General features: G+C 36.2%; 1 protein-coding gene across 1 annotated transcript; it reads right to left on the bottom strand.

Annotated features, from left to right (window-relative positions):
- Positions 1-24,676, bottom strand: LOC142338492 (uncharacterized). Its single transcript, XM_075388271.1, has 3 exons — positions 24,454-24,676; positions 22,428-22,614; positions 1-295 (listed from the first exon to the last, which is right to left on the bottom strand). Exons 1-3 carry the CDS (start codon positions 24,556-24,558, stop codon positions 18-20), a joined length of 570 nt encoding a protein of 189 aa, XP_075244386.1. The 5' UTR covers positions 24,559-24,676; the 3' UTR covers positions 1-17.
- Positions 24,677-25,097: the final 421 nt, after the last annotated feature.

Raw genomic sequence — 25,097 nt, 5'->3', positions numbered from 1 at the left:
CCAATATTTATTAAATTTTAATAATAAAAACTAAAAAGAATCTTATTACTAAACAATGCAATTAAAACAAGGTTAAAATGAGGTCTATTTATCGATATTGCGAATGAAAGACATTGACCGAACTCAATTACAGTTTCTATGCACCGCTCCATTATAGTCAGAAAATCAAACTGCATGCAATCTTTTTCCAGCAAGTTTCCCACGAATGATATGCAACAACTGTCATATGTAGCTGGATACTGTATGCTGGCTGAGAATTTGGTGGTCTTTAGACAGCTGCAAACACCGTCAGCTCCTAAAAATTGGCAAATCTAGAACCGTTGTAAAAGACACTTGTGAATATTCTCCCCGTGAATAACATTTTGTTTTCAATACCATGTCCTTGTTTTTGTACTAGTAATTTGTTGTATAACCTAATAAGAAGCAGGTGGTTCTATATTACAATTTAAAGGTGGGACATGTCAATTATGCAGGATCATAACCTACCTGGCCAAAAAAAACTAAACGAAAAGTCGGCCTGATACATTAAGAAAACTCATTCGAGCAAAAAGAGCACGGCAAAAGTTTTCCCATGTTGGGGTCCGAGAGTGAATCAGACAGGCTGCAATAGCTTCTGATTGGACAGATGGGGCAGATGACCCAAATTGAGTGACGCCATTTCGCTCAAAACTTTCCGTGCTCTCTAAGTGCGTTTGGATCAAGCAGTGATCAAACTAAATTGCGTAAAATTTGATCTAGTCACACAGATTCTCGTGCACATAAAATCCAATTCTAATCAGACATGTCTTTGTTTACGAACACTGTCTTGTGCTCAAAAATGACTCTCGTCATACTTAAGAAATAAGAGCTCTCGCAATCCCTGTAGCAAATCATTGTTCGAATTTTCCTTCGAGTTCTAACTTCTTTCTCAAAGTAGTGTGGCTTGCAAATAAGCTTTAGTTTTAGACATCCTTTTACTTGTGAAAATAGCTGTTTTGTCTAACCAATCTTTTGTCACTGCTTTCCTTTGGAATAGTGTTGCAATAAGCCTCATTAGGCGAGTTTGTTATTACTCGACACCTAACTTATATGACAAACTCCCAAAGAGCCAAGATATATACGTTAACGTTAATCTGCGTATTCTCATTTTGTTGCAATTAGTAGTCACTGAAAACATTTGTTTTTCAAGTAATGTCATCTCGTCTCCAAAATTCTCACGGTGGGTGTCATGTCAAATTCTTCCTCGGTAATTTTGACAAAATCTGTACTCTTCTCTTGCATGAAAATTTTTCTGTGTTCCAAATAAGTTTTTCTACGTAATTAAATTGAATTAACTCTTTTTTGCTGGTAATGCCCTCAGTAATATCCGGTACCTAACTCCAAGTCTATATCAGTACTAGGCATGTCTAAATGCAAGTCTTATTTCGTTTTTGAATACTGGGCAAGTCTTACAAATCTTGCAAGTCTTGGCCCGCACTTGGGTAGCACTTGCAAGTTGATAACCAATTCAAAAATTACTTTTCAATAAAATTAGAGAGAAAATTTTTGCAACTTGCCCCAATTTTGAAGTTGTTGTTTAACCACTTAATCGAAGTACCTTTAAATCGCCCCAAAGCTACCCGATGCAATAAATTAGCAGCCTGGGGACATAGGAGGTCATTAATGCGTTTTCAGCCGTGTTAACCTCAAAATAGCCAAAATCGTCATTTTTTAAAAAAATAAATCTAAAAAAGTTAAAAGTTAAATCTGATGTAACAAATGTCGAACCTGTCCAGCCTACGGAAAATTGTTAAGAGGCGTACAACAGTGAGGGTTTCTTTGATTAGCCGAGGCCCTGTCATCCGACATCAGGTGCTGATTCTTTGTAGAAAAATTCGCAACCGGGATTTCGCAAAACAAGTCCCGCGTCATTTAGCTAGAAATTTTGTAGCGCGGTATATATAATAACATGATATCTGAACAATTACTACTATTAGCGACAATCAATAACACCCGGATAAAGGTGTTCGTGGGTGTAAATGGGAAATTTTGTTTTAAATGATCTCAGTGTGCTGAAACTGTGTAAAAAATACGCTGAAAGAATGGAAATTGCGGACCAGAAGAACGGAAACTATCGCGTAAGAAATAACCTCACAGAGGCTGAAAAAAATACTTTTCCAAAATTTTATTGCCACCAAATTATAAAAGGCTATCCGTTTATTTTGTTGGCAAGTGCTGAAATTTTGTTTCAAAAAAAGCGTTGAAATTTGGAACAATTTTGCGTAAGACTATTTTGCGTTAGATATTCTTCCTGATGAGATCATTTCCTTTGTAGGCTGTCAACGCATTTATTACAAGTTTTGAAGCCAAAACCTCGATATGGGCAACTAGAACAGACACCATAGAAATCTCATTTCTAAGCAAGCTTGCTCAATATGGAGAGTGAAATCCTCCTTACGTTTTAAGTAATCAAGGCGAGCCAAATTGCTTTCAATTCTAGATTCAGGCAGTATCAAATTGGACTGTGTTTAGATCAGATCATACGATATGTTTTTTTTTCTGTATTGAATAATCTGATAATGAAACAAATCAAAGGCAAAGATACATATCTAAATCCTGAAAATTTTAATTTCAGAAGGGAATAACTTCAAAGTTTATAACTTCACAAGGGACATATAACTTGTGATTCAATTTGTCCTCTCAGAAAAGAAATCGGATTGTTATTTTGGCAGTTTTTGTTTTTTGGAATATAATCAAGGTGCCGTTGTCTGCAGTGTTGAGATACAAAATTAAAATTATTCTGTTCAATATAGGTGGAGAAAATTATTATTTTGATTTTGACGGATAGTGGGCGCACCACAAAAATACGTTTATACTAATGTGAATTCTAATTTTCCTATAGGCATTGAAATATGAGAAAGTTTATTTTCTTCATTTCAAAAAATCTTTTCATTAAATTTTTCGTTGTAACTCGTTGAAGTCACCCGTTGTCTGCTTTCCCCCTTTTAAAAATTGCTGCATTTTGTGATTTTGTAGATGTATATTGTTCATTTCCCTAATCAATCTGCTTCCTCTTTCTTTGACTTGGCGGAACTTTGCAACTTTGTAACTGTAAATTGCAAACAGCAAGCAGATCAAGATGTTTTAATTAATTTTAGAGCCGCTCAGGGGAAAAACTTACATTTTCCGTCTTGAATCTAAGCGAGGTAATTCTGTAACCCAGGCCTCAGTTTGGACAAGTTCATTATATTTATGTGCAAAGCGCAAAATGTAATACATTATTTACCTTAGGTGCGCAATATTTTTAGCGTGTTGCAGTAATAGTGGTAATTGTCGTGTAGCTGTATGTTAATCTCGCAAGATCTTGAAAGATCAACTTCGTCTTGCAAGATCTTGCATGATTCACATCGTCTTGCAGATCATGCAAGATTCACATCGTCTTGAAAGATCTTGCAAGATTCACATCGCCTTGCAGATCTTGCAAGATTCCTGTCTCGACCAGAGTTTGACACATGGTGGAGATAAAATTTTATCAACCCTGCATCCACATACACATACACCAGTAGTATAGTAATTTGCCTAGTGCTTGTAGGGGGGGGGGGGGGGTTCGGACCCCCCCCCCCCTACAAGAAATTTTACCTCTGAAAAAGTGAAATCTTTGTAATTTTTTCAGAGTATAAGGCAAATTACTATACTTTTCAGCTATTTCCATTTCATTTTGATGGTTCATGTAAATTGAAACTTGGGAATGGGGTTATGGTGGTTTTGAATTCATGCTTTTGGCGCGATTGAGGGTAAAACTTTAAATTCGGATTTTATTTAGTTTCGAGAGCAGGGAAATGTTTGGACTTGTCAAAGATTTGTTTACGGTGTGGAATTTACGAGGAACGGAATCAAAGGGAATTAACTTTGTGGAAATTTAAATTAATGGTTAGACAAAATCAAATCTGAATGTTTTTATGGGCTTTGAAATTATATTGCGGTAGTGAGGGAAAATGTTCAAATTACGATTAAAGACAAATTCTGTCGGTAAATGAAAGACTTCAAGTGGGCTATTTAGGGACCGAATTAACTTGTCTAAGTCAGGGTGGTATGGAATATTTTGTTATGGAATGTCTGGAACTATTCCTATTCGCCTACAGTAAAGAAATGAGTGTTTGAAACTTGAAGTTTGGAAATTAAAAATATTCAATCTCCATTTTAAAGTTTCTACTTAAGGCGCTAAGAGCTCAATCTATACAATTTGCTCAATGTTTCAGTGAAATGCATATTTGCAAAATTTGTGACATTTATTTTGACAAAAATCAAGAAAAAAACGCCCATTTTTCCCATCATCACCCTGATATATACCTAAAATTTTGTACTTTATGTTGCAAATCTGTTTTTTTCCTCCTAGAAATGAAAGCCCATTTAAAACACAATTCATACCTCCAGCCCCACCCTTTATACGACTATCGTTCTCTTGCAGCTGGTAAAGTTCCCGATCAAACTTGTCCTTTTGTAAGGAGGTCTTTTATTAAAAACTTGAATTGGAAGAGCACCATTTAAAAAACAAGTGCTTGGGTGACAAGGTGAGAAGCCTCTTCAGGAGGAAAACGGGAGAGAGATTCTAAAGTACGTTTTCTTCTAAACTTTTGAATTGAAGAAAACAGTTTCTTAACACTTTACTTTGCAAATTTTTAACTTTCCTTTCTTTTAAAAATGTACTAATTAAACTATACAAAGCAGCAGTATTATTTAAACTGAGTCAGAATCATAAATAACAATACGTTGGCGTTTAGTAGAAATAACTGGGGAGTCTCTATTACTTTGAACTTCTTTCTCCTCAATTATTTGTGGTCGACTAGTGCTGGGTAAATTTTTTTTGCTCTCCTCTCTTCTTTTGATTTTCTTTTTTCTCTGTTTGATTACTGACAAAGGCGTGTATTCGTCGCTGGAAGAGGGACTGGTGTCAGCTCTCTCGCTTTCTTCAGCTTCTGTCAAAATAAAGGCGTTATTGGGAGTCTCATGGTTAGACTCATCGCTCATTTCAGAGAGGTTAGTTAAGTCAACAACGTCTTCAAGTTCCTCATTTGAATAAGTGCGCTGGTTGAAACCGGGATCAGGGGTTCCCCATCCAGACGCTTCCCCACCCTCAGGTAAATTGAAGACGTTAATATCCTCATCTGATTCGATTCCCCAATCGGGCTCATCACATATTTTCTTTGAAATGTCCTCATCTCGAAGAGAGAAATGTCCAAAAGGCAATGTTGTTTTCCGGTCAGCATTTATGTATCTCTTATCGTCGTACGCACTCGAGGCAATTTTGTTCACGCATACAGTTTCTAGTTGATGTTTTGTCGAAGCAATCTTTACGTTTTCGAGTCTGACAAGTTCACCGGTTTCGAGGGTTTTTTTGAACAGCTCATGGTGGAGTTTTGACTGGGCAAATTTCTTGGTGCCCTTAGCAGACATTTTTTCGAAACCGCCAGCAATTAAAGAATAAAGTTTGGGCTTGAGTGCGCAGAACTCTTCAATTGGTGCTCCAGCTAATTCATCCTTAAACTTTAGCACCACTTTTTCATTAGACTGATCGTATAGGGGGTGGTTTTTTGGGAGAATAGACAGATCAAAGTGTGCAATTAGGTTTGGGTTTTTTGATAGATCATCGTAAAAGTTACCCGTTTGTACTTTGTAGATAAAACTGTCCGTGTCAGAGTATAAGAGATGGCATGATGTTTCTTTTTTCATCACATTATAATGGAAGTCCATCATGAAAATTTTGGACAGTTCCAAAATACATGCGCCCACTATGGTAGGCTTGTTCCACATTATGTTCTGTTTCTTTTTGGTAATGAGCGACAAATTTTCGTCAATAAATTTTATAGTGCTAATGACAACTTCAGATGTATCTTTTAAAAGTTCGTCTTCAGTGCGGACAAAAGTTACAGTAACTCGATTCCTTAAACTTTCACAAAGTTTACCAAATGTCGAATTCGTCATTAGCTTGAAGAAATCCTGGACAAGTTTTGATGTTGCTTCTTGTCGCCTTTGGGTATTTAATTCAACATAACTTGATAACCACTTTGATTGTTGGAACTTGATAGCTTTATGAATCTTTGTTACTATAATTCCTTGTTCAACAAAGAATTTCAGGTTTCTGAAATGGGTAACGTAATGAGACTTAGAATGAAATGTTTGTCTGAGTTTATTTGTTTTTGTTGCTGAAACCTTCAGTGCGTTTTTCATTTGGGTCTGGTACTCACTGAGCTCCAACGGTTCAATTGGTTGTTCGTCAGAATTGATTGGGATATCCGAATGCTTCTCATGAATCGCATCCGGATATTCCAGGTCCACTTCAACAACAAACCCAATCTCTCCATTATCGTCCGTTTGGAGAATTTCCTCAAGAGTTATTTCCTTTACCAACTCGAACGCTTTCTCAGGTAGTGGATAATTGGACATAACCCCGCCTTAAAGATTATTTGCATCGATATAAATGATCGATGCCAGTTCTTTTGACTCATGATAGTTGGGCAGTGAAGGACTGTTAGCCCTTTCTAGCCTTGAGCTGAATACTGATGCTACCCCACCACGGATCATTCTTTCAGTCATATCAAGCAGCTCGCGGTCAGTCAAAAGCTCAAGTTGTGGTTGGCAAACTTTTAGACATGCGCTGCCTGAGAGATTTGAGGCGGTGTAAAATTGCGCGCAGTCAAGCGAGTATGTTTTATAGCACACAGACCTCAACTCTTCAAACCAACAAGCCAGTTGCAGAACGTCTCCAGTGAGGTACAGCTCTAGAAATTGCTTTAGGTTCTCACAATTGAATTCTCTGAAAACTTTTTTCAGCTGATCAAGTTCCGCATACGTTATGTCGATGCTGTTATCTTTCAGGCTGTTTTTTCAGTGTCGTATACCAGGAAGTTCGAGGTCGTTTAGTTGGTCAAAACTATCTACATAAGAGTAGGGAAAGTTTCCTTTGTGTTTTAGCAGTTCACGTTGTTATTGACTATATCCACGATAAAAGTTATCCAAGGTTGTGAATTTGTCATGTGGCAGAGTCTGTACTAATTTACTCAGGCTGCTGGGCATGAATTGGAAACTGTCAATGAATCGTAAGTACTCATAGATAGCAACCTCGTCTCGTTTTCGCCTTCTAGTCTCAATGTATACACCATAGTTCAAAGCAATGAACTTTTCATCGTTCGTGGGTATCACTTCAATCTTTACATTTGCTGTTGCGGAGTGCAGTGTTTTAACAATGTGATGAAGATCATAGTTCATCATATTATGAGAAATAACTGGCGTATAATCAAGTGTTCTGCGCTTCAAGTTACACTCATTGTGAGCATAACCCAGAAATTGTCCCCGAAAGTGGCAATGATCCAGAACTTTTTCATCATCAGTTTCAAAGGGAACATCGCAAATCCAACAACATGTATGAAATGTTTTCGAAGGTGCTGTTCCAATGAAGATGGGATATTTCCTCTTCTGATGATAGGAGAGTTTTGCTAGCTTCTCGATCTTGGACAAAAATCTCTCCATGCTGTCAGGACCTGTATAGATGTCAAAGTGTATGGGTTCAGGGTTTCCTCGCTCTATGACCATTCAGCAATAACTGCACGGTAGATGTTTCTCTAAAGCATGAGTACTGGAGACATTTGGATGATTTTTCACTGTTGCTACTGGAACTATCAATGATTCAAGGTCCAAGTAAATCACAAAGGGTGAAAACCACCTGGCAGCAAAATTTTTGAATGTCACTTTGTTTTTCTTTAAACTAGGCATAGTTATTTGTAGCGAATCTTGTTCGAGACATTTTTGTGTGTTGAAGTATTCAATGGAAGAACAAATATGGAAACAGTTTCGACACAGATAACTTCTTTCACGATATTCTTTTCCACTAATTTTTGAGATGAGTTTGTGCAAGTTTACTATCAAAACATAATGGTAGGTTTCTCTATTGCTGAGTAGAAGTAAGTCAAGAAGGAACGGATAATTTTTTCCAGTGGAGAGTCTCAAAGGCAGCAGTTGTTTTGACTCATACCTAAAAACAATTTTTTTTGAAGAGCTTTAGTTAGTGAACACGGTTTTTTTTTACATCAATTAATTTCATTGGCTGGTTCTTTTTTTAAGAAAGTTTTTTGTGTGAATTTTTGGATAACTATTGCAAAGAAGTGGGGTTACCTGAAAACGTTGACCTGAACTTTTTATTAGATCGTCAAACATTGGAATGTCCAACAGGCTCATCGGCATATCAAATTCACCAATCGGTTGCTTTACTGAAGGGTTCTCGCTGTTATATGTCAAAATACTTGTCCTGGGTCTGAAGCAGGGTCTAGGCGGTTCCAACTTCTCTTTCAAGTAGACAAGATGATACCCAGCAGTGAAACAGTACAGAAAGCACTTGTCATCATTTGCGTTGTGCATGATCAGAAGATTGGAGTCTCTCCTCAATGGATGGTTATCCAGAAATGGTATGAAGCTGCTCCTCCTCACTGGAATATAACGCACCAGTCTGATCGTGATTTTTTCAATTGTCAGCAGCTGCCATCCGCTTCCATAGCTTGAAAAAGAAACCAGCTTCGAAACTATGTTGTCCACTAGTTCCTCAAAAACGGTATCAGTTATACCTGTGTAGTATACCGTTGTTGTATTCGTGTTGAAGTAGACGCTGACTTTTTCTGGTTCTTCTTCTCCAGGTTTTTGAAGGGTCATCTCAACCATCAATTGCATTTTTTGAGGGTACTGATTGGTGTTTTTTCTGATGATTTCTTCCATCTCGTTTCGTTTTCTGAACAAATATTCCATGATGTCTTGATCGTTACTGGTAGGATGAAGTTCATGGTAGTTGATGCCCCCCTTGATTGAGCTGACAACTGGCGTTGCGGGACTCGATTCAACTGAATCCATTTCAAAGACTGGAAGACCGTGTTCGTTGTTTATGTGACGGGCAAAGTCAAACTTCGACTGAAAGCTCATACGACATGCATAACACACTTTCAGAATAGGTTGGTGATGGGAAACCTGTGAATGTTTGCGTAGGGAGGGCAAATTTTTCACTTGTTCTGAACAACTGAAACAGCTGAACGTGGGCACGTTTGGATGAATGTCATGCTTCCTTTGCAAATGCTTGTTCAGTGCTCGTCTATCAAACAACTGAGCCGGGCAGTTTGTGCATTGCAGAGGCATTCTGACAGAATTGATTGTATTTTGGGATTATGTTGTTTTTTAAAGCTAATTGATCAAGGTTGTAAGAAATGGTAATTAAACAAGAAACTGCTTTGTAAAAGTTGAAATAATGATTGAAAATTGTTTTATAAAAGTTGGTTTGAATTTGATAAGAGAATGTTTAGAGAAAGGTTGTTTCAGAAGCAATAGGAATTGTCAAAGATCCAACGTATTCAAGACTCGTAGTTTGAGTTTTATTTTGCAAGAAATTTATAAGTATTTTGAGAAAGTGTTCGCACACACGTTTAGAGACAGTGAACGGAGCAAAGTGAAAGTTAGAGAAATACAAATCTACACGCTGCTCCCAGTAACGCCTAAACAGATCAAATGTCAAACATTATCTTCCGTTGAAAGGTCAATAATAGTGAAATTACTAAAACATTAGCTCAAAATTGTACCAGTGAATTTCGTTTGTTGCATTTTGGTATCAAACATTGAAATCAGATTCTTATATATCTTATCTGGTTCAGTTATAAGTATGGGTTGGCGCAAAACATGTTAAACTTGATCAATTTTATAGTTTAGTTTCCCTAAGCATTTAACCAAAGTTGAATTTCTGCATGTTTTATTGAATATTCAACCTATGTATAATTCCCAAACATTTTGAACACTCCTTTTGATCAAGTATGCAATTGAAATTGTGCCTGACCTCTCCAACGCCCACTTGCCAATGAACAATTTGTTTATTTCCCAGATTTGATAATGTTTTATATCCCAAATATTGAAAAAAACTCTGCGCTACTTGACAAAATTGTCAAAATTTGCGCAAGTATTAAAGAAGGTGTGATCAGGAACAAAATATTAAAAGTGTCTTATTAGGGGGAACCGAAATGGTCAACAAAGTTTCCAAATAAGTTGAATTGTCTTCAATGAATTGTATACAACGAAAAAAGTTAAAACAATTTTCAGCTGATGATCTGTTATGAAAAAATTTTTTCTTAGGAACAAGTAATTGCTTCCAATCAACTTCCAACACAATGTCATGAGCGCTCAGAGAAAATTTTCATAATCGTTAATCAATTTTTTGAGATTTTACCAAAAATTTGCCCAAAAAAATTGATTTTTTCATAAAAAATCTACAATCAGCTGATGGTCTGTTATGAAAAAATTTTTTCATAGGAACAAATATTTGCTTCCAATCGACTTCCAACACAATGTCATGAGCGCTCAGAGAAAATTTCCAAAATCGTTAATCAATTTTTTGAGATTTTACCAAAAATTTGCCAAAAAAATTGATTTTTTCATAAAAAAATCTACAATCAACTGATGGTCTGTTATGAAAAAATTTTTTCTTAGGAACATGTAATTGCCTCCAATCGACTTCAAACACAATGTCATGAGCGCTCAGAGAAAATTTCCAAAATCCTTAATCAAGTTTTTGAGACTTTATCATAAATATGCAAAAAAAATTGACTTTTTGTACAAAAAATGTTCGAAAATACTAAAATTTCCCCAAAAATTATTATAATATTAGTTGGTCTAGAGTGAGTCATTTGATTGAAATCAAAGTGTTTTAATAGAAGGCTTTGAGCGAGGATTATTTAGTTTTCAAAAAATGGAATAACTTACATATTTTCTGTGGTTTTTGATATTTTTTTTCCAAAATAATGAAAATTTTTTTGTTCATTCTTCTTTCCTCAAAATTTTTTATATTAAAAAAGGTTTGTTTGAACCTCGCTCACAGTGAGCCGATTGACTCTAGTTATAAACAATTCTACTTTATTCCATAACCTGTACGTTTAAATTTTCTGTTTTGAAGATTTAAGGATTTCTTGCGTTCAGCCAAATTCGGTTATAACTCTGTTGTTATAAAACCAAAAACAGGAAATTTAAATTTATCTGAGAACAAGTAAATCAGTTTTTGGGAAACTTCAACACAACACACATTAGATTTGGAAACTACTGAACCTTTTAGTTTCAATATATTGACAAATTCTTTATGAAATACTTCCAATATTAAAAACAATTTCCCGCTCTCATGTGGAATTATTGCTTTTCACTTTGTATAAAAATCAAATTTTTTTTGACCCACAAAATCCAGTAGTGCATACAATGTTGTACATAACTTTCTAATGTTTTTGCCAAAGAGTAGGAGATAACTGAAATTGTTCCAGTTTTAAGAAAGTTTTTTGTTAGTCTGAGTCTTCAAACAACTCTCTCACACGGGTCGATGATTTTCTTTTCTTTGGAGCATTGATGGTCTCCGGGTTCTCTGTGTTCACCGGTGTAATTTCAATAGTGCTGGCTGTATCCTGATTTTCTTGGTTGTGTTGAGTTTTTATTGGAGTTTTAAAGTTAGTACCTGACAGGTTGCTCCAGAGACCACTGAAATTTTCTTGAGAGCTGCTAATGCAACTTTTCATGTTTTCAAAGAGAGATGGGCTGGTTGCTGGGGATACAGCTGGACTCGGATCAATCGCTTGAGTAACTGCTGGTGTTGGTGCTGAGGGCGACTCAGGTGATCGAGGTAGCCCCCATAAGTTAGCAAGATCATCGCAAGCTTGGGTAACACCTAGTTGGTTCTCAAAGAATGGAACTGTATCACAGTCGTATTTGTGCAAAATTTTCGTGACCGGAGAAGGTAAATTAACTATATCGTAAGCCACAAGAGGATCCTCCAGTTTTGAGGGGAGGAATAATACCACCTGACGTGATGTACGATCCTTCGATCGAATCTCATGACGGTTTATCAGGAAGTTGAGATAGAAAGTTTAGAAAGATTTTTGGAATCATGCAATGTTGTTGGGTATTCCAAACATCCTTCTCATTGAATTTCTTCTGTTGTATGAGGACAATAAAATTTTCGTAAAAAGTTTGATACGCAATTGTCGGTTCCCAGGTGCCTTCGCTTTCACACAGATGTAATAAGACATTCCTAGATATTTCAGTTTTGGTGAAGTTTGTATTTTTGGGAAAATCAGAAATTGAAACGAACAAATCGAAGAATTCAAGAAATAAAGGGAGCAGATGGTTTGCTGTTATTCAATCGCAAGTAAAAAAGTGAATGAGTGGGTTACCAGAATTCGGTTCACAACTTAAAGAGTTGGAAGTTTGTACTCATGTGATTAACTTAGTAGCTAAACTGGAAAAACATGAAACTACAGAAGTTTTATTTGTCTTAGTCGTGGTGGTCTCGGCATAGGTTTTATGACTGATAATAAAGTAAACGCGTGAAATTATTTTAGTTAGAGCTATTAAATAAGAGTTTTGCTCCATGGATTACTGTTCAAAACCTAAGGTTACAAGTGTCTTTCATTAAACATTAGCGCTGAATGGTGAAATGAACATACATGTAATCCGTCTGAACCTGTTTTATGACCTTAAGCGGTCTGCTCTACGTACAATGTTTGTGAAAGAGCACATGTGGTTCTAAAACGCTAATCAGTACCATGAAGCAATTATTCTGCTTAAAATTCGCCCTTTACAAAACTCTTATCAATCGAACAGTTCTATTTTTAGCACTATGTAAAAATTGTTGAGTTTTACTTTCACCAGGTGAGACATTATACACTATTTGCTGAACAAGAACAGTTGAACAAATTTCAAATTTCAACAAAATCAGAATGCCATTTACAGCTGAAAAAGACGCCGAGTTTGGAGACGCTCATTTTGACGTTTCTAAGAAAGAAAAACGCTTGATTCGATTCACGCTCAAAACATATGAAAGAACAGGAACTTATATCTTTCTAAAATTATTCAAAACGGGTGAACATGACTATGAACTTCAACAAAGAATAACCCTGACTTTCGAAGAGTTTGAAAAGTTGTCAAAGAAAACTCCAAAAATTCGAGCGGCTGCTAAAAACTCAAATGACATTGATTCAACAACTAAACCAACCCCGGCAAAACCACCAAAGTTAAAGCAAAAGGACGACGAACACGAATTATCTGATCAAGAGTAAATTGTAAAGAAAATGGTGGAAGCTATGTATGAGCGCTCACCTGCCTACTTTAAACAATTTCAAAAGAATTTCAGGTTTTTCGTTTCAGAAGAGAAACCATCCTCAATGTTTGCCACGAATTACGCTGTATGCATGCTTTTTGAAAACAATTATTGTGAATTTTTACCCTCTAACCATTATCATGTGTTGTTTGATGTGTCTGACGTTTCTACAGAAATATTGAAAAGAAATAAGCTTTATACAGTTCCTTGTTTGTAGACAATTTTCAATTTTTTTTTCAAAATGGAGCCACAGTGGAGACAACTGGAGAGATATTCGAAAAATTCAAACTAGCTGTGGAATACAATGGTTCAGCACCGTTGACAAAAGGAGAATCAACCGGCATTCAGAAGCGCTTACCAAATTTGATCAATGCCCTGAGCAGAAACCACCACCAAAATGGATTTGTTGGTTACAAATCTCTGGATATTGCTGAAAGAACATTGAATCAGCAATTACAAACTGACCGGATATCAACTGAAACTCTAAAGAGATTTGAAAACATTTTGTATGGTCCTCATTCTGGTGCTTTTTGCCAAATAATGGATATTTTTGTGAGTGGCTACGGAAAGCTAGATATTGACAATGATGCTTTGTGTGTACGCTTAGTTTTTGAAGAAAAAAAAATTTTGAAAAAAAAATATATTTAATCAAATCATGTTAGTAGAATTAGAGCATCATATGAAGCGCAAAACGCATCATTTCAACATCACTCAATTTTACAATTTCTTTTCCACCAAAAAGATAATGAGCAATATAAATACAAAATAAGCCACACAATATTGAGTTTGGTTTTTGTAATGGCTGGTTTCTTAGCAATTCATATACAGTTTGTATATTACCAGCAGAGGAAACAAGTCTATTGTGCAAATGTTTATATGAACTTAGATTTTGTCCCAAGGGATCCGCAAAAATATAATCTCCGTTCCTTCGACAAATAAGTATCCAATGTGTTCCAATTGATTGAGAAGTTGATACATTCACAATAATGAAACTGTTCTGAGATAAGTGCAGCGGAAAATTGTCAGCTGCAGACACACCATGAAATTTGTACTTCAAACGTTTACATCCTTGAACTAGGTTATTTATTTCATCTTCATCCATCAATTTGTAAGAATAGGATTTTTCGGAACTCTTCGTGCAGAGTCGATAAAAATTGTGCTCGCTTTTTCACCAACTATGAAAATTTCAATATTACTGGGCAACACGGCTGAAAACATAAGTTCAATTGACATTGAACAATTGGTAAGTTCAGGGTGAATAAAATCATGTGACGCCCTGAGCAGAGATCAAAACGCTGGTGAGATCAAACACCATAATAAAATGGTTAGGGTATTCAGACAAACTTATTCCATGTCCGCTCTCAATATAGGCTAAATCTGACATTTTGTTGAAGTACAAGCGTTGTACGCCAGCTGTATTTATGGGGCTGTCTGCACCGGGGAGTCCTTTTCGATAAATACATATCTGCTCCAGATTAAATTTACAAAAGTGAAAAGGATTGAGTTGTTTGCTTCCTAAGAAAGCTTCATTTGTGTTAACACAAATGGCAAGACGTCGAATAGGCTCCCTGCTAAAAACATTTTCCTGTTTCCAACTTTGCAAACCAGTAGAAGCCAGAAATGTTTTTGTTATAGTTTCCAAGTAAGGAAAGGACGCTGGGCTTGTTAGTAAAGTTTTTCAGTGGCCGAAACGACGTCGTCGTTCAATGTCATTTTTCTCACATACAAATTAGCTTCTATAATTTTCACTTTGTATTATTTTCCAGCATCGTCAGATATTACAACCAAATCAGCTATTGATCTTCGAAAGGAAATTTGCAATGCGACTCCACTCAAAAGATGTCGATCACATGTAAAAAAATCTACTGCCACTTTTCCATAAAAAGTACATTCAGCAGATTGTCTAATCAAAGCTTTTCGTCTGCTAACTTCAGCTGTTGCTATCACTCAAGGATTATCCTCGTACAAATAACCTTGGCAAGCCAACCAAGTAGCCTTTGCGTCTTTGTTGTGAGAAAATTCGGTTTCAATGAAACTTTTGTGAGCATAATTTCCATTTGCATTTGAAATTTTCGGTCCGTTGGCAGATACTGTACAGTCAGAAAAGAGTGAATGTAAAACATTATTAAAAAAGTAAGGAGCGTCTGTTTTGGTTACATCTGCTGCAGCTCCAGCATCATATTTTAAATCAGCTTCAGAAGCCTGAACTATCTTGCATTTGATTTCCAGGAAAATTTTTTGCAGTTTAAAAAAATTATTTCTGTCTCCAGCAACCTCAAACTCAAGCATGGGTCCGTTAGGACTGTAAACTGGCCCTTCTTTTTGACAAAAGCTCCCATCAAAAGTTACAAGAAGCGCTGGTTTTTCGAATAAATCCAAGGAACTATGTGTTGCCTCTGTTGGTAACATATTACCGATCATCTTTAACTTTGGCAAAGAAATCCGACCGACTTCTCTTTGGCTGTTTGTATTTTGAAATGATCACCTTACTTTTTTGCTACCTTTTCTCGCTTTTGAACCTGAACGTTTAGATCGCCTACGATTAATTCGCCTTTGTCTCATTCGCAGTGCCAATGAGCCTCCTGTTTGCTTTTTGACTGTATTTGATATCGTGTTTTTCAGCGCTTGCTTTGGAGATTTTTTTACCGACAACGTTCATTAACTCTAGTACGCTCTGTAAGAGAAGTTGTTTTCCAACACGGTTTGCTGCTGGTAAAATAAATTTTCTTGGAATAGGTAGAGCGATTCTTCCTATACCACTTGCTAAAGCTCCAAAACCGCTACCTCTTTGCCTATAGTGTCCCGAAAAATAAGGCAAGGCAGATGCTTGATTGTTGTAGTATGATGAATCCATTGCTTTTACTCACCAAATTGTTTGAACTGTATCGTCAGAATAACTTTACCAGTCCCTGAAAAGGGGACTAATTGACCTCTTTTGGTGCGTAGTTCTATAGAAATTGACTGAATCCTATTTGAAAGAAGTTTTTTTGTACTCCAAATTCGAAAAAAAACTATTCGGTGTGTTGGTTCAAGCTCGCAGACGCTACCGTTTTTCAATTGTTGTTTTGAGTCAATGAATCGTAATAAAGGTGCTTTTGCATCGCCCACGTATTGATACTCAATAATGTTCGTATAAATGAATATCAAATGTTTCCCGGCGCACAGCTGGAAAGTCGCCCATAAAAGCCTTAGTATCATCTTTTTTCATCAGTTTATTTGCAGTTGTGTCCATTTTGTTAACAATGTGTGTTCCTCGTCCATCAGGGACAACCTTGAAACCAATAATGCTAGGAATTTTATCGCTTGGAAACGTAATTCCCTCATATTTTCCAAAGACAATTTCAAATTTACCAGAACTTTTATTTTCTCTGAAAGAAAAATTTGGTAAACCAACAGTTCTTTTAATGGTAGCTAACAACTGTGGCACAGTATCAAAAGTTCTTGGCTTGAAAGCTAATCGCTCACCGTTGTATGGACTTCATATGACATTGGCTCCAGAGCTATTCCGTTGGTGATCTTCTAAACCACTTAAACTGTAAGAAATTAGGACTCCGTTTGTGATGTGCTCTATTTTTGTTGGAAAAATAATTTCACTCAAAGCTACTCTCCAGTCTCCCGACAGTTGTATTTCATCATTGAAAAAACTCCTGAATGAAGCCAATGTGTTTTGATCGAAGATCTCCATCGAAGTGGAGGAGATTACATGTACCTTAAATTCATCTTCAAAACGTTTACTTGCCATTTTGCACAGGCGACTCTCGAACTAATTGGAGTTTGCGTTGATAGAATTTACCCTGAATAATTTCCTTATCGGTATCGATAAGAGAATACGTTGGAGGGTTCAATGTTGGGATAGACGAAATTTCAAAAACCTCGTCTGTAAATGACTGTTTGTAACCCTTTCCAAACGTCTCCTCTTTTTTCAGTATTCATACAAGATCACCGGCAAAAAATTTTGGTTTTTGAGAATATGATGTTTTCGCAATCAACGATACCAGTCTCGGAACGTCTTTTTTCGTGACTTTGTTTGGAGCAAGATTGATTGTTCGATTAACTCTAGAATTGATAGTTTTAACAAATGAAACCAGTTTATCTAGATATGAATAGGTCCACTTTTCTTCTAAGTATCTGTTTATTATATTTTTGAGGGAACGTATATTTCTTTCAGCAAAAGCAAACTTTTTCTCACTGAACGTACTGTATAAATGAATTCCGCGTTTATTGCAGAGGGCTTTGAAAGCACCGAGGAATTCTGTGCCATCATCGACCCAAAAATTTAGGTTGCTTATATTTGATCATTTTTTTGAAAGCCTCTGCAGTTTCTGTAGCATATTTTGTTTTTAGTGGTTCAACTCTGAGATATCTTGACAGACAGTCAACTGCAACAAGAAAATGTTTCACACCACTGTTGTACTTTGCAAGTTTATCAACAAATGCTAGATCTACGGACCAGATCTCACTTAGGTCGTTAACAATTACTTTAAGCCTTGGATATCTGAGGCGACGTGAACGATATTTGGTGAGGGATGGTTTCGTTTCCAGATACATTTTTTTTTCATTGATAAATTACTCAATTTTTGCAGTCGTTTTGCGTTTCCAAATGACGCAGGTCCTCTTAAATAGAGGTTATCAAGTTTCTTCACATCATCTATAGAAAGCCCAGTCTTTTCTACTCGTGTCTTCGTCTGTCTTCTTTTTGCTCTCATCAACTTTTGGCTCTGCACTTTTTTTCTTTTGTCTCAGATCTTCCTCTTGGTTGTTTTTGTTGCTGTTTCTTTTGTTTTCGAGTCGGTTGCTCTTCCTCTTCTTCGCTGTAAAACTCATCGAGAACTTTTTTTGTATGAGTATTGTAAACCAAGTGGGCTGCTATATCAAGTTCACTCAATATTTTAGAATACTTTTGCACGTCAATTTTTTGGTAGGTTGTTGTAAATTGTACAAAAAATTTGTCACCTTCACTCCTTGAGGTTCATCTTCAATATGGAGAACATTATTCTCTTCACTAATAGAAACAGTATCGGAATCAAAAATTTTTTTCAGGATTATTGCAGCTCTTTTTGTTTTATTTTCATCCATTAGTCTTAGTTCTAGCATTTTTGAGTCAAAGGCTGAGTATTTCCGTTTTTTCACTACAGGTTCGATTTCACTGTCATCACTAACAAATGATTCTGAGTTTACATCATCTGGATCACTTGTTCCATCACCGATACTCCTTGTTCTCGTGATACGTCTATCAGTGCTTGTGTCAGCATCTTTTTGTCCACTGCTCTGCTCAAAATTTGGATTAGATCTTTGTAGGAGCGATAACTGAGTGGCTTTTTGTTGATATATTGGATTATCAAAAATTTCCTCCTTGGTTGGGTTATTAGATATGAACATCCTCTTGGGAATCAAAACAAATTCTTCTGCATGCATTGTTTGACTTTTAAGTAAAGATAGCACGAGAATGCTATTGCCTGGATAAGTTGTGATTTTTTCGTCAAAATAAATCGCTTTTAATTCAGACTTGTTTCCTTTGATAATAACTGCTGAAATGAGTCCTCTTGATTTTTTAGTAACTGTTTGTTGACTGGAACATTGCCATTGATTACATTGAGCAACCACTCGCACAGAAAATTTATAAAACTATTTGGTGCTTCTTTGAGGAACTTTCTGAAATTACTATCAGACAGCTCAAGCATTTGCTTTAGCATACATAACTCTTTCTCTCTCATCTGTTAAATTAGTTATAACCGCTTTGGAGGAAGGTAGATAAAAAATTGTTGGACCTGGTTGTACAATATTTGAACAATAACGCAAGGAGTCTGAAGTTTTTGGATCCAAGTCGATGAGTAAGTGACCGAAAGTTAATTTTGTTGCTTACTCGTAGCTTTCTTTCAAAAAACTTGTGTTGTTTAACTGCTTGCCAATATAGGTGATCTGCTTTATGCCTCTAGATGATTTGAACAAAATGATGTGGGTTGTATTGATATCAAATGTTCTTGACCATTTACTCTGTTGGAATAAGTTATGCTTAACGTAAATGATGCTAATATTTCTATGACGTCCAGCAGTTGCGAGTTTAGAAAACTCTTTGTCATTAAAAATTTCCTCGCAAGAATCGTCAAAAACAAGCAGACAGTTTTCCAGCTGTGAAATGAAATCAAATCCAGAAAACTTTGTGGAAAAAAATGTTCAAGTTACGCTCTATAGAGCTGAACTTTGGTTGCTCATGTTGATAGAAGTAGTAAATAGATTTAAATTTTGGGTAAAAAGTGTTTCTCAGTAACATTTGAAATATGAGCTCAGTTTTACCACAGCATGACGGCCCACAAACAGCCATGAATAATCTATCGCTTGTTGAAATTATCTTGTTCATTGCTTCGGATTAGGAAGCGTGTAACCAACTGTGCATGACAGCAATGACAATCAAAATGTTGACTCTTCACAATCAAGATGAAAAAACACAATTTTGATCAACGACACACCAATAAGAAACAGTATTATTACAATTTGAGTAAAATACACTACTTCTGATTGTGGTAGTCTAGAGTTACAAAAATTCCAAGAGCGTCTCTCTTGATTTTCTTCATTGAAAACTAAATCATTCAAACCTATTCCAGCAGGAGAATCTATCTGGTCTTCCTTATCACTCATTTGAAAAGATGTTTTGATCAAAAATGAATTAAAACACCAGTTTTTTTTTGTGTTAGCTCATTATTTTGTTAGTAACTCTCTCAACCATAAAAAAATTCATATGTAGTATATCTAGAGTCTTTGTCTTCCTTCTTAAAAGTTACTTTGTAGTTCGATTGCATGCCATAATCCTTTGCGTAGTAGACAATTGACTCCACGTTCCCTTTGCTGACTACCTGCTTGATTTTATCAGCGAGACTTTCGTCGTCCAGGCTCACTTGAACTGGGGTTGGCGACTTGTGCATAGGTAAAGGGGTTAGTTTCAGTCTTTACATTTTCTCTTGTAAAGACATGGTACATTTGAAAGTATTCAAGCAGTGAAAGATATTTCTTCAGTGTCTCAATCTCCGATAAATTGCAAATAATCTGTTGTTTCCTCAGAATGGATTGCCTACGTGATTCTACTCTATCTTCTCGGACCAAAGATAGATTTATTTGATTATCATTCGTTATGCAACTGCATACTGTCAAACTTGGAGATAAATTCACTTGAAGAACTGAAGGAGCTACATTCTCCACTCGACGGCTCATTGGCGGGCAATTTTAGCCAATAGAAATACAACTGTGCTTTTCTTTTAGCTAAATGTCTTTTCTTTTGTTTCTCAGGCAAGTAAAGAGAGTGTAGAGCACAAGTAAAATGTTTAATTGGGGTAACAATTTCCTCAACTTTAGGGCATGAAAATGTATCCAAATCTATCACTTCTTTCTGTAAAAGTGTTTGCAGTGATTCAGTTTTCTCTTTCTCTTTAGCATAAAACTTTCCTGAAGGAAATCGAAGTTTAATTGCAATAAAAATTTGAGATATAAACCAGTAAGGATAATTGCCACTATTCCACAAAAAACCGTGTAAGAACCTACTAACCCACTGATGAGATTTTCTCTCACTAGCGGATAGTGAGTTGTAAGAAACTGGTGGAAGGAACAAGATTGTGTCTGTGTAGTTGTTTGAGCAAATCGATAACTCCTTAATTATAAAACCCGATTTCTTATGACGAAAACCTTCAAAATCTAAGACAAAAACTTCTGGCTTTAACATTCCAGCAAACTAAATAGGTTTCGTTTAAATGTTTTCACCAAGAGGCAAAACATTAATCCAGTCATGTGACCAATGTAGGCGTTTGTGATTGGACACGGTAAAACGTATGAATAACCAGGACCTTTCTGACTGTGCTCTGCAATAAAACCCGAGGCGTCATTAAGTATTGCATGTAATTGAAGGAATTTATATGACTTAAGGTATTTGTCTAGTGAAGCGTTGTCTATACCTATAAGACCACCATATGGTCTCAACTTGAGAACAATTTCAAGGTTAATGTCTGGGTCCAAATGAAGACATGCTGCCAAAAAATATACAAACCGCTCACTGTTTTCCGGATAGTCTAGTTTTATTTGATCATAAATTTCATGAATATTTTCAAATCTACCGTTGCAATGGTTTTCATGCTGATTTGCAAATGATAAAATGAAATAATGAACTTAAGTTCGTTGCTTTTTCATATAAGAAAAAAAATCAATTTAACAAAATTGTTTTCTTTAGATAGTTTTTGACTTCTATTTTTATGTAGACTATTTCAAAGAAAATAAAAGTCAACATAAAATTGTTTTTTGAGTGCTCTTTCACAGCGCAAAATCCATTTCAAACAATTTTAGGATCGAATTTTACTTGGAAAAATTTTCGAAAAAAATTCAAAATTTTCAATGTTATGACCCCCATAGTGCATAGGTGAAAAAAGTGAAATCAACAAAAAATCATTTTTGAGTGCTCTTTCATAGCGTAAAATCCATTTCAGACAATTTTAGGACTTTGAAAAACTTTCGAAAAAAAATTTGAAATTTTTGAAATTTTTTCCAAGTTGTAGGCATCAGGAGTCTCATATAGGGTTTTTCGAGTTTTTAAAAAAATCATATTATGATATTCTATGAGTTTAGGATCTATCCAGTTATTCTCTAGTGAATATTGGAACAGCCGTAATTTGCCCAGTGATTGTAGGGTGGTGGGTTCGAACACCACCCCTACAAGAAATTTTACCTCTGAAAAAGTGATTTTCTCTAAGTCAAATCAAGTTTTTTTGGTTAAGTTTTGCCAGCTTGGGTGAGAATGCACCCAGGCTGGCAAAAGTTAGCCAAAAAACTTGATTTGACTTAGAGAAAATCACTTTTCCAGAGGTAAAATTTCTTGTAGGGGGGGTTCGAACCCCCCAACCCCCCCCCCCCCCCCCCACAAGCACTAGGCAAATTACTATACTACTTACACCCAATTGCACGGGCTTTTTAACGTGGTATTATGTCATATGACAGCATGTAACATGTAACTAGTGGCCATAAACGGCATTCGGGATCCAAAACAAAATAGACCCAAAATTTGTTGAACAAATTTTTTTTAAAAAAAGGAAACATGTGAAAAAACAAGCGTAACCGTTTAACACTTACCTGATCAGAAATTTCAAGTGATCAATCATAAGGAGATCTTTATCATGTATCAAATATAATAATCCATCTGATGCTGTTCCTATATGGTCTTAAACAAAGTTTAAAAGTTTTAATATGTCTATTATGAGGTATTTCATGACCAAATATTCTTGTAGCAATTGGTTGTACAGAAAATCATCAGTTTCTGTAAAACAAAAATCTCCCTTGCCTTCTGATGTGTTCATCTTCTCCATGCACATAAAACTTTTGAAGATCTTCACTTTGAACTCAAACTTGTCCTTATTAACGTTTGACATGTTCAAACTCGAAAGTAGAGAAGATAAAATTATCGAGCCTGCATCAGTCGAGTCATCTCTGTTATCATCGTCATGTTTGGAGGAATTTGTGCCCTCAGACTGAAACAAACTTGTGTCAGGACGTTTTAGGCAAAATGAATCATGCTCGCCAAGGTTGGGAGGTGCGCGACTCAAGCCAGCTCTGATATCAGACCGTAGAGACACAGATGAGACCCTGATCATACTTTCCAGACCTGACCGTAGACTCTGCGGTTAGACGCTGTCACTGGGTCGCGCGGTGCGCTGTTGAGCGGGACCCAAGTCGAGCTGATCAAAGCTGGCTGGGGTTCCGCACCTCAACTTATGTAGTAACTCCATATTCGTACGGGGCACGTCCAAATTCAGTTTCAACTCAGCAATGGATCATACACTGCTGCAATTCAACACTTTTAGCAAAATATTGTACCGCATGTTTGAATAATTATTTTGTTTTCTTAAGTTGAGGTATGCCCAAATAATATATATTATTTATAAATGCAAATATGGCACATCTCACAATTTGACTTTTCTCAGTGAAACAAAACTTAATACATCTTGCCATCGTAAAACATTTATTCCAAAGTCGAGGTGGCCAGACTGAATTGAGCCCTGATGAGACCATCTTCTAGCGCACACATGTTCTCGGTGCGCTCGAATTACATGGTCTGGAAAAAGCTTCGAGCGCACTTTTGACTGGAACTTGTCTGATCAGAGGTCATTTCGGAATGGGATGGTCTGACCAGAGGCAGTTTCAAGCGCACACTAGTCTGACCAGTTCACAAGTCGAGCGAATTCTTTTTTCAAGTTTTTCTCTTTTTAACTCACAGATAAGAGTAAACAAACCGCTAAGAGTCAACAATACAGCAGCAGTCTGATCAGAACGCCATTGAGAGTCAAACGGGTTAATGCCATTGAGAGTCAAATGGGTTGATTAGACCAATGGGTCCAACTGATAGCAGCTACCGGTCCCCTCATGAAAAGATATGGAATTATTGTAGATCATGAAATTTTCATGTAGAGCTGTCTTAGTTCACCTATTCAGTTTAAATAGTGAATTAATAAATGGCGAACCCAATTTTTTTCGGTATTTGGGTTTTCTTTTCATCAGCAATACTTATAGAACTGCATTTTTGTTAGTCGAATATATGATTGAAAACAAAAATTTTCATGAAGTGAATATATTATAGCAATATTGAGAGCTTTGTTCATGTTCAAAAACAGTTTCTGGTCAGAGGCGATTTTGAGCGCAATTTAGTCTGATCGCATTTAATTTTGAGCGCACTTGAGTTCGACCAGAACCGATTTCGAGCGAACTTCACTCCAATCAGAAACGGATTCCAGTGCACGGATCGGTCTGATCAGCAGTGACATTCGAGCGCACAAAAGACTAGTCAGAGGATAAATTAACCTGGTTCGGTCTGATCAGAGGCCATTTCGGTCTGAACCTCAACCTGATTATGTTGCAGTTTTCAACTGTTTAAGCGCCTCTGATATATTTTTGCAATAGGAAAACTCTTCTGAAAAACTCTTCTGGATTTATGTGTACCAGAGATATTATTTTTTGAATGCAACTTTCTGTCGTAATACTCTAATGCGAGATAGATTCAATGTTCGCTTTGTAGAATTTGGCAAATTGAATGATTTCAATCACATCCCAAAACTGATAAGCTATTCGAAAAATCTTTGTTTTTGCCGTTGGATTCGATATTGGAATGACAACTTGTTATTCAATCTAATTCAATGCTTTTTAATTGACTCCACTGAATCTAGTTCATATATTTTGCGCAAGAAAGTAGAGATATTTTGCAGGTGTTAATGTAGACCTTATTAATAGATGTTTTGCTGCTTCGAACGGTACCAGATTTTTGTCATCTTATGATTAACTCCATCTTTCTCCAACTTTTTCAGTTGACTACTGACCTTTAAATCAACTGTGTTCCAGTGTCTCTTAGGAGTTTTACTGGCCGTAGTTGTTTTATAGCTTTGGTCCAAAACAACAAAATGAAGATTCGTTGCCGCTCGCATCGTTTTTGATGTTCGGGTCGTTGGACCAAATGTTGCGGCTGCTCATGAATCTCAGCGGCATCCAATCTTCACAGCCTGGTGCTGATAAATTACGGCGGATTCATTGTTTTTTCACTTTGATTCCGATTCGATAACAATCTCGTGGAAGCTATAAGTTAATAGGTGTTGAAAAAGGACTGTAAATTTAATTCATTGAAACGAAAAAAAAATCTTAGTGATGAACTATGTTAAATCTCGTAATGATAAAGCTTCATCCATTTTATATGATAAAGCTTCATCCATTTTATATGAATTGTAGTATTGTTGCTGTCTTCTAATTTGATAGATCAGCAAACAGTTCACAAATTTTAGCAAAGTAGTTCAGAAATTTTGTCAATTTCAATATCTAGCCAAACCAACATAAAAAGACCAAAAGTGATTAAGAATCAATTCATTGTCAAAAAGAGATCCTTGCATCGGTTTCCAATGGTTCTAAGTACACAGCTCGCACATTATTCAATTCATTCGGTAAATGCAAGTTAAATTTAAATTGGAATCTA

Source organism: Convolutriloba macropyga, chromosome 4 (genome assembly GCF_964194025.1).
Source record: "Convolutriloba macropyga chromosome 4, txConMacr16.3, whole genome shotgun sequence".
In the NCBI taxonomy this organism is placed as follows: domain Eukaryota; kingdom Metazoa; phylum Xenacoelomorpha; order Acoela; family Convolutidae; genus Convolutriloba; species Convolutriloba macropyga.
Note: the sequence above shows the minus strand (reverse complement) of the source record. Positions and strands in the feature narration are given on the sequence as shown.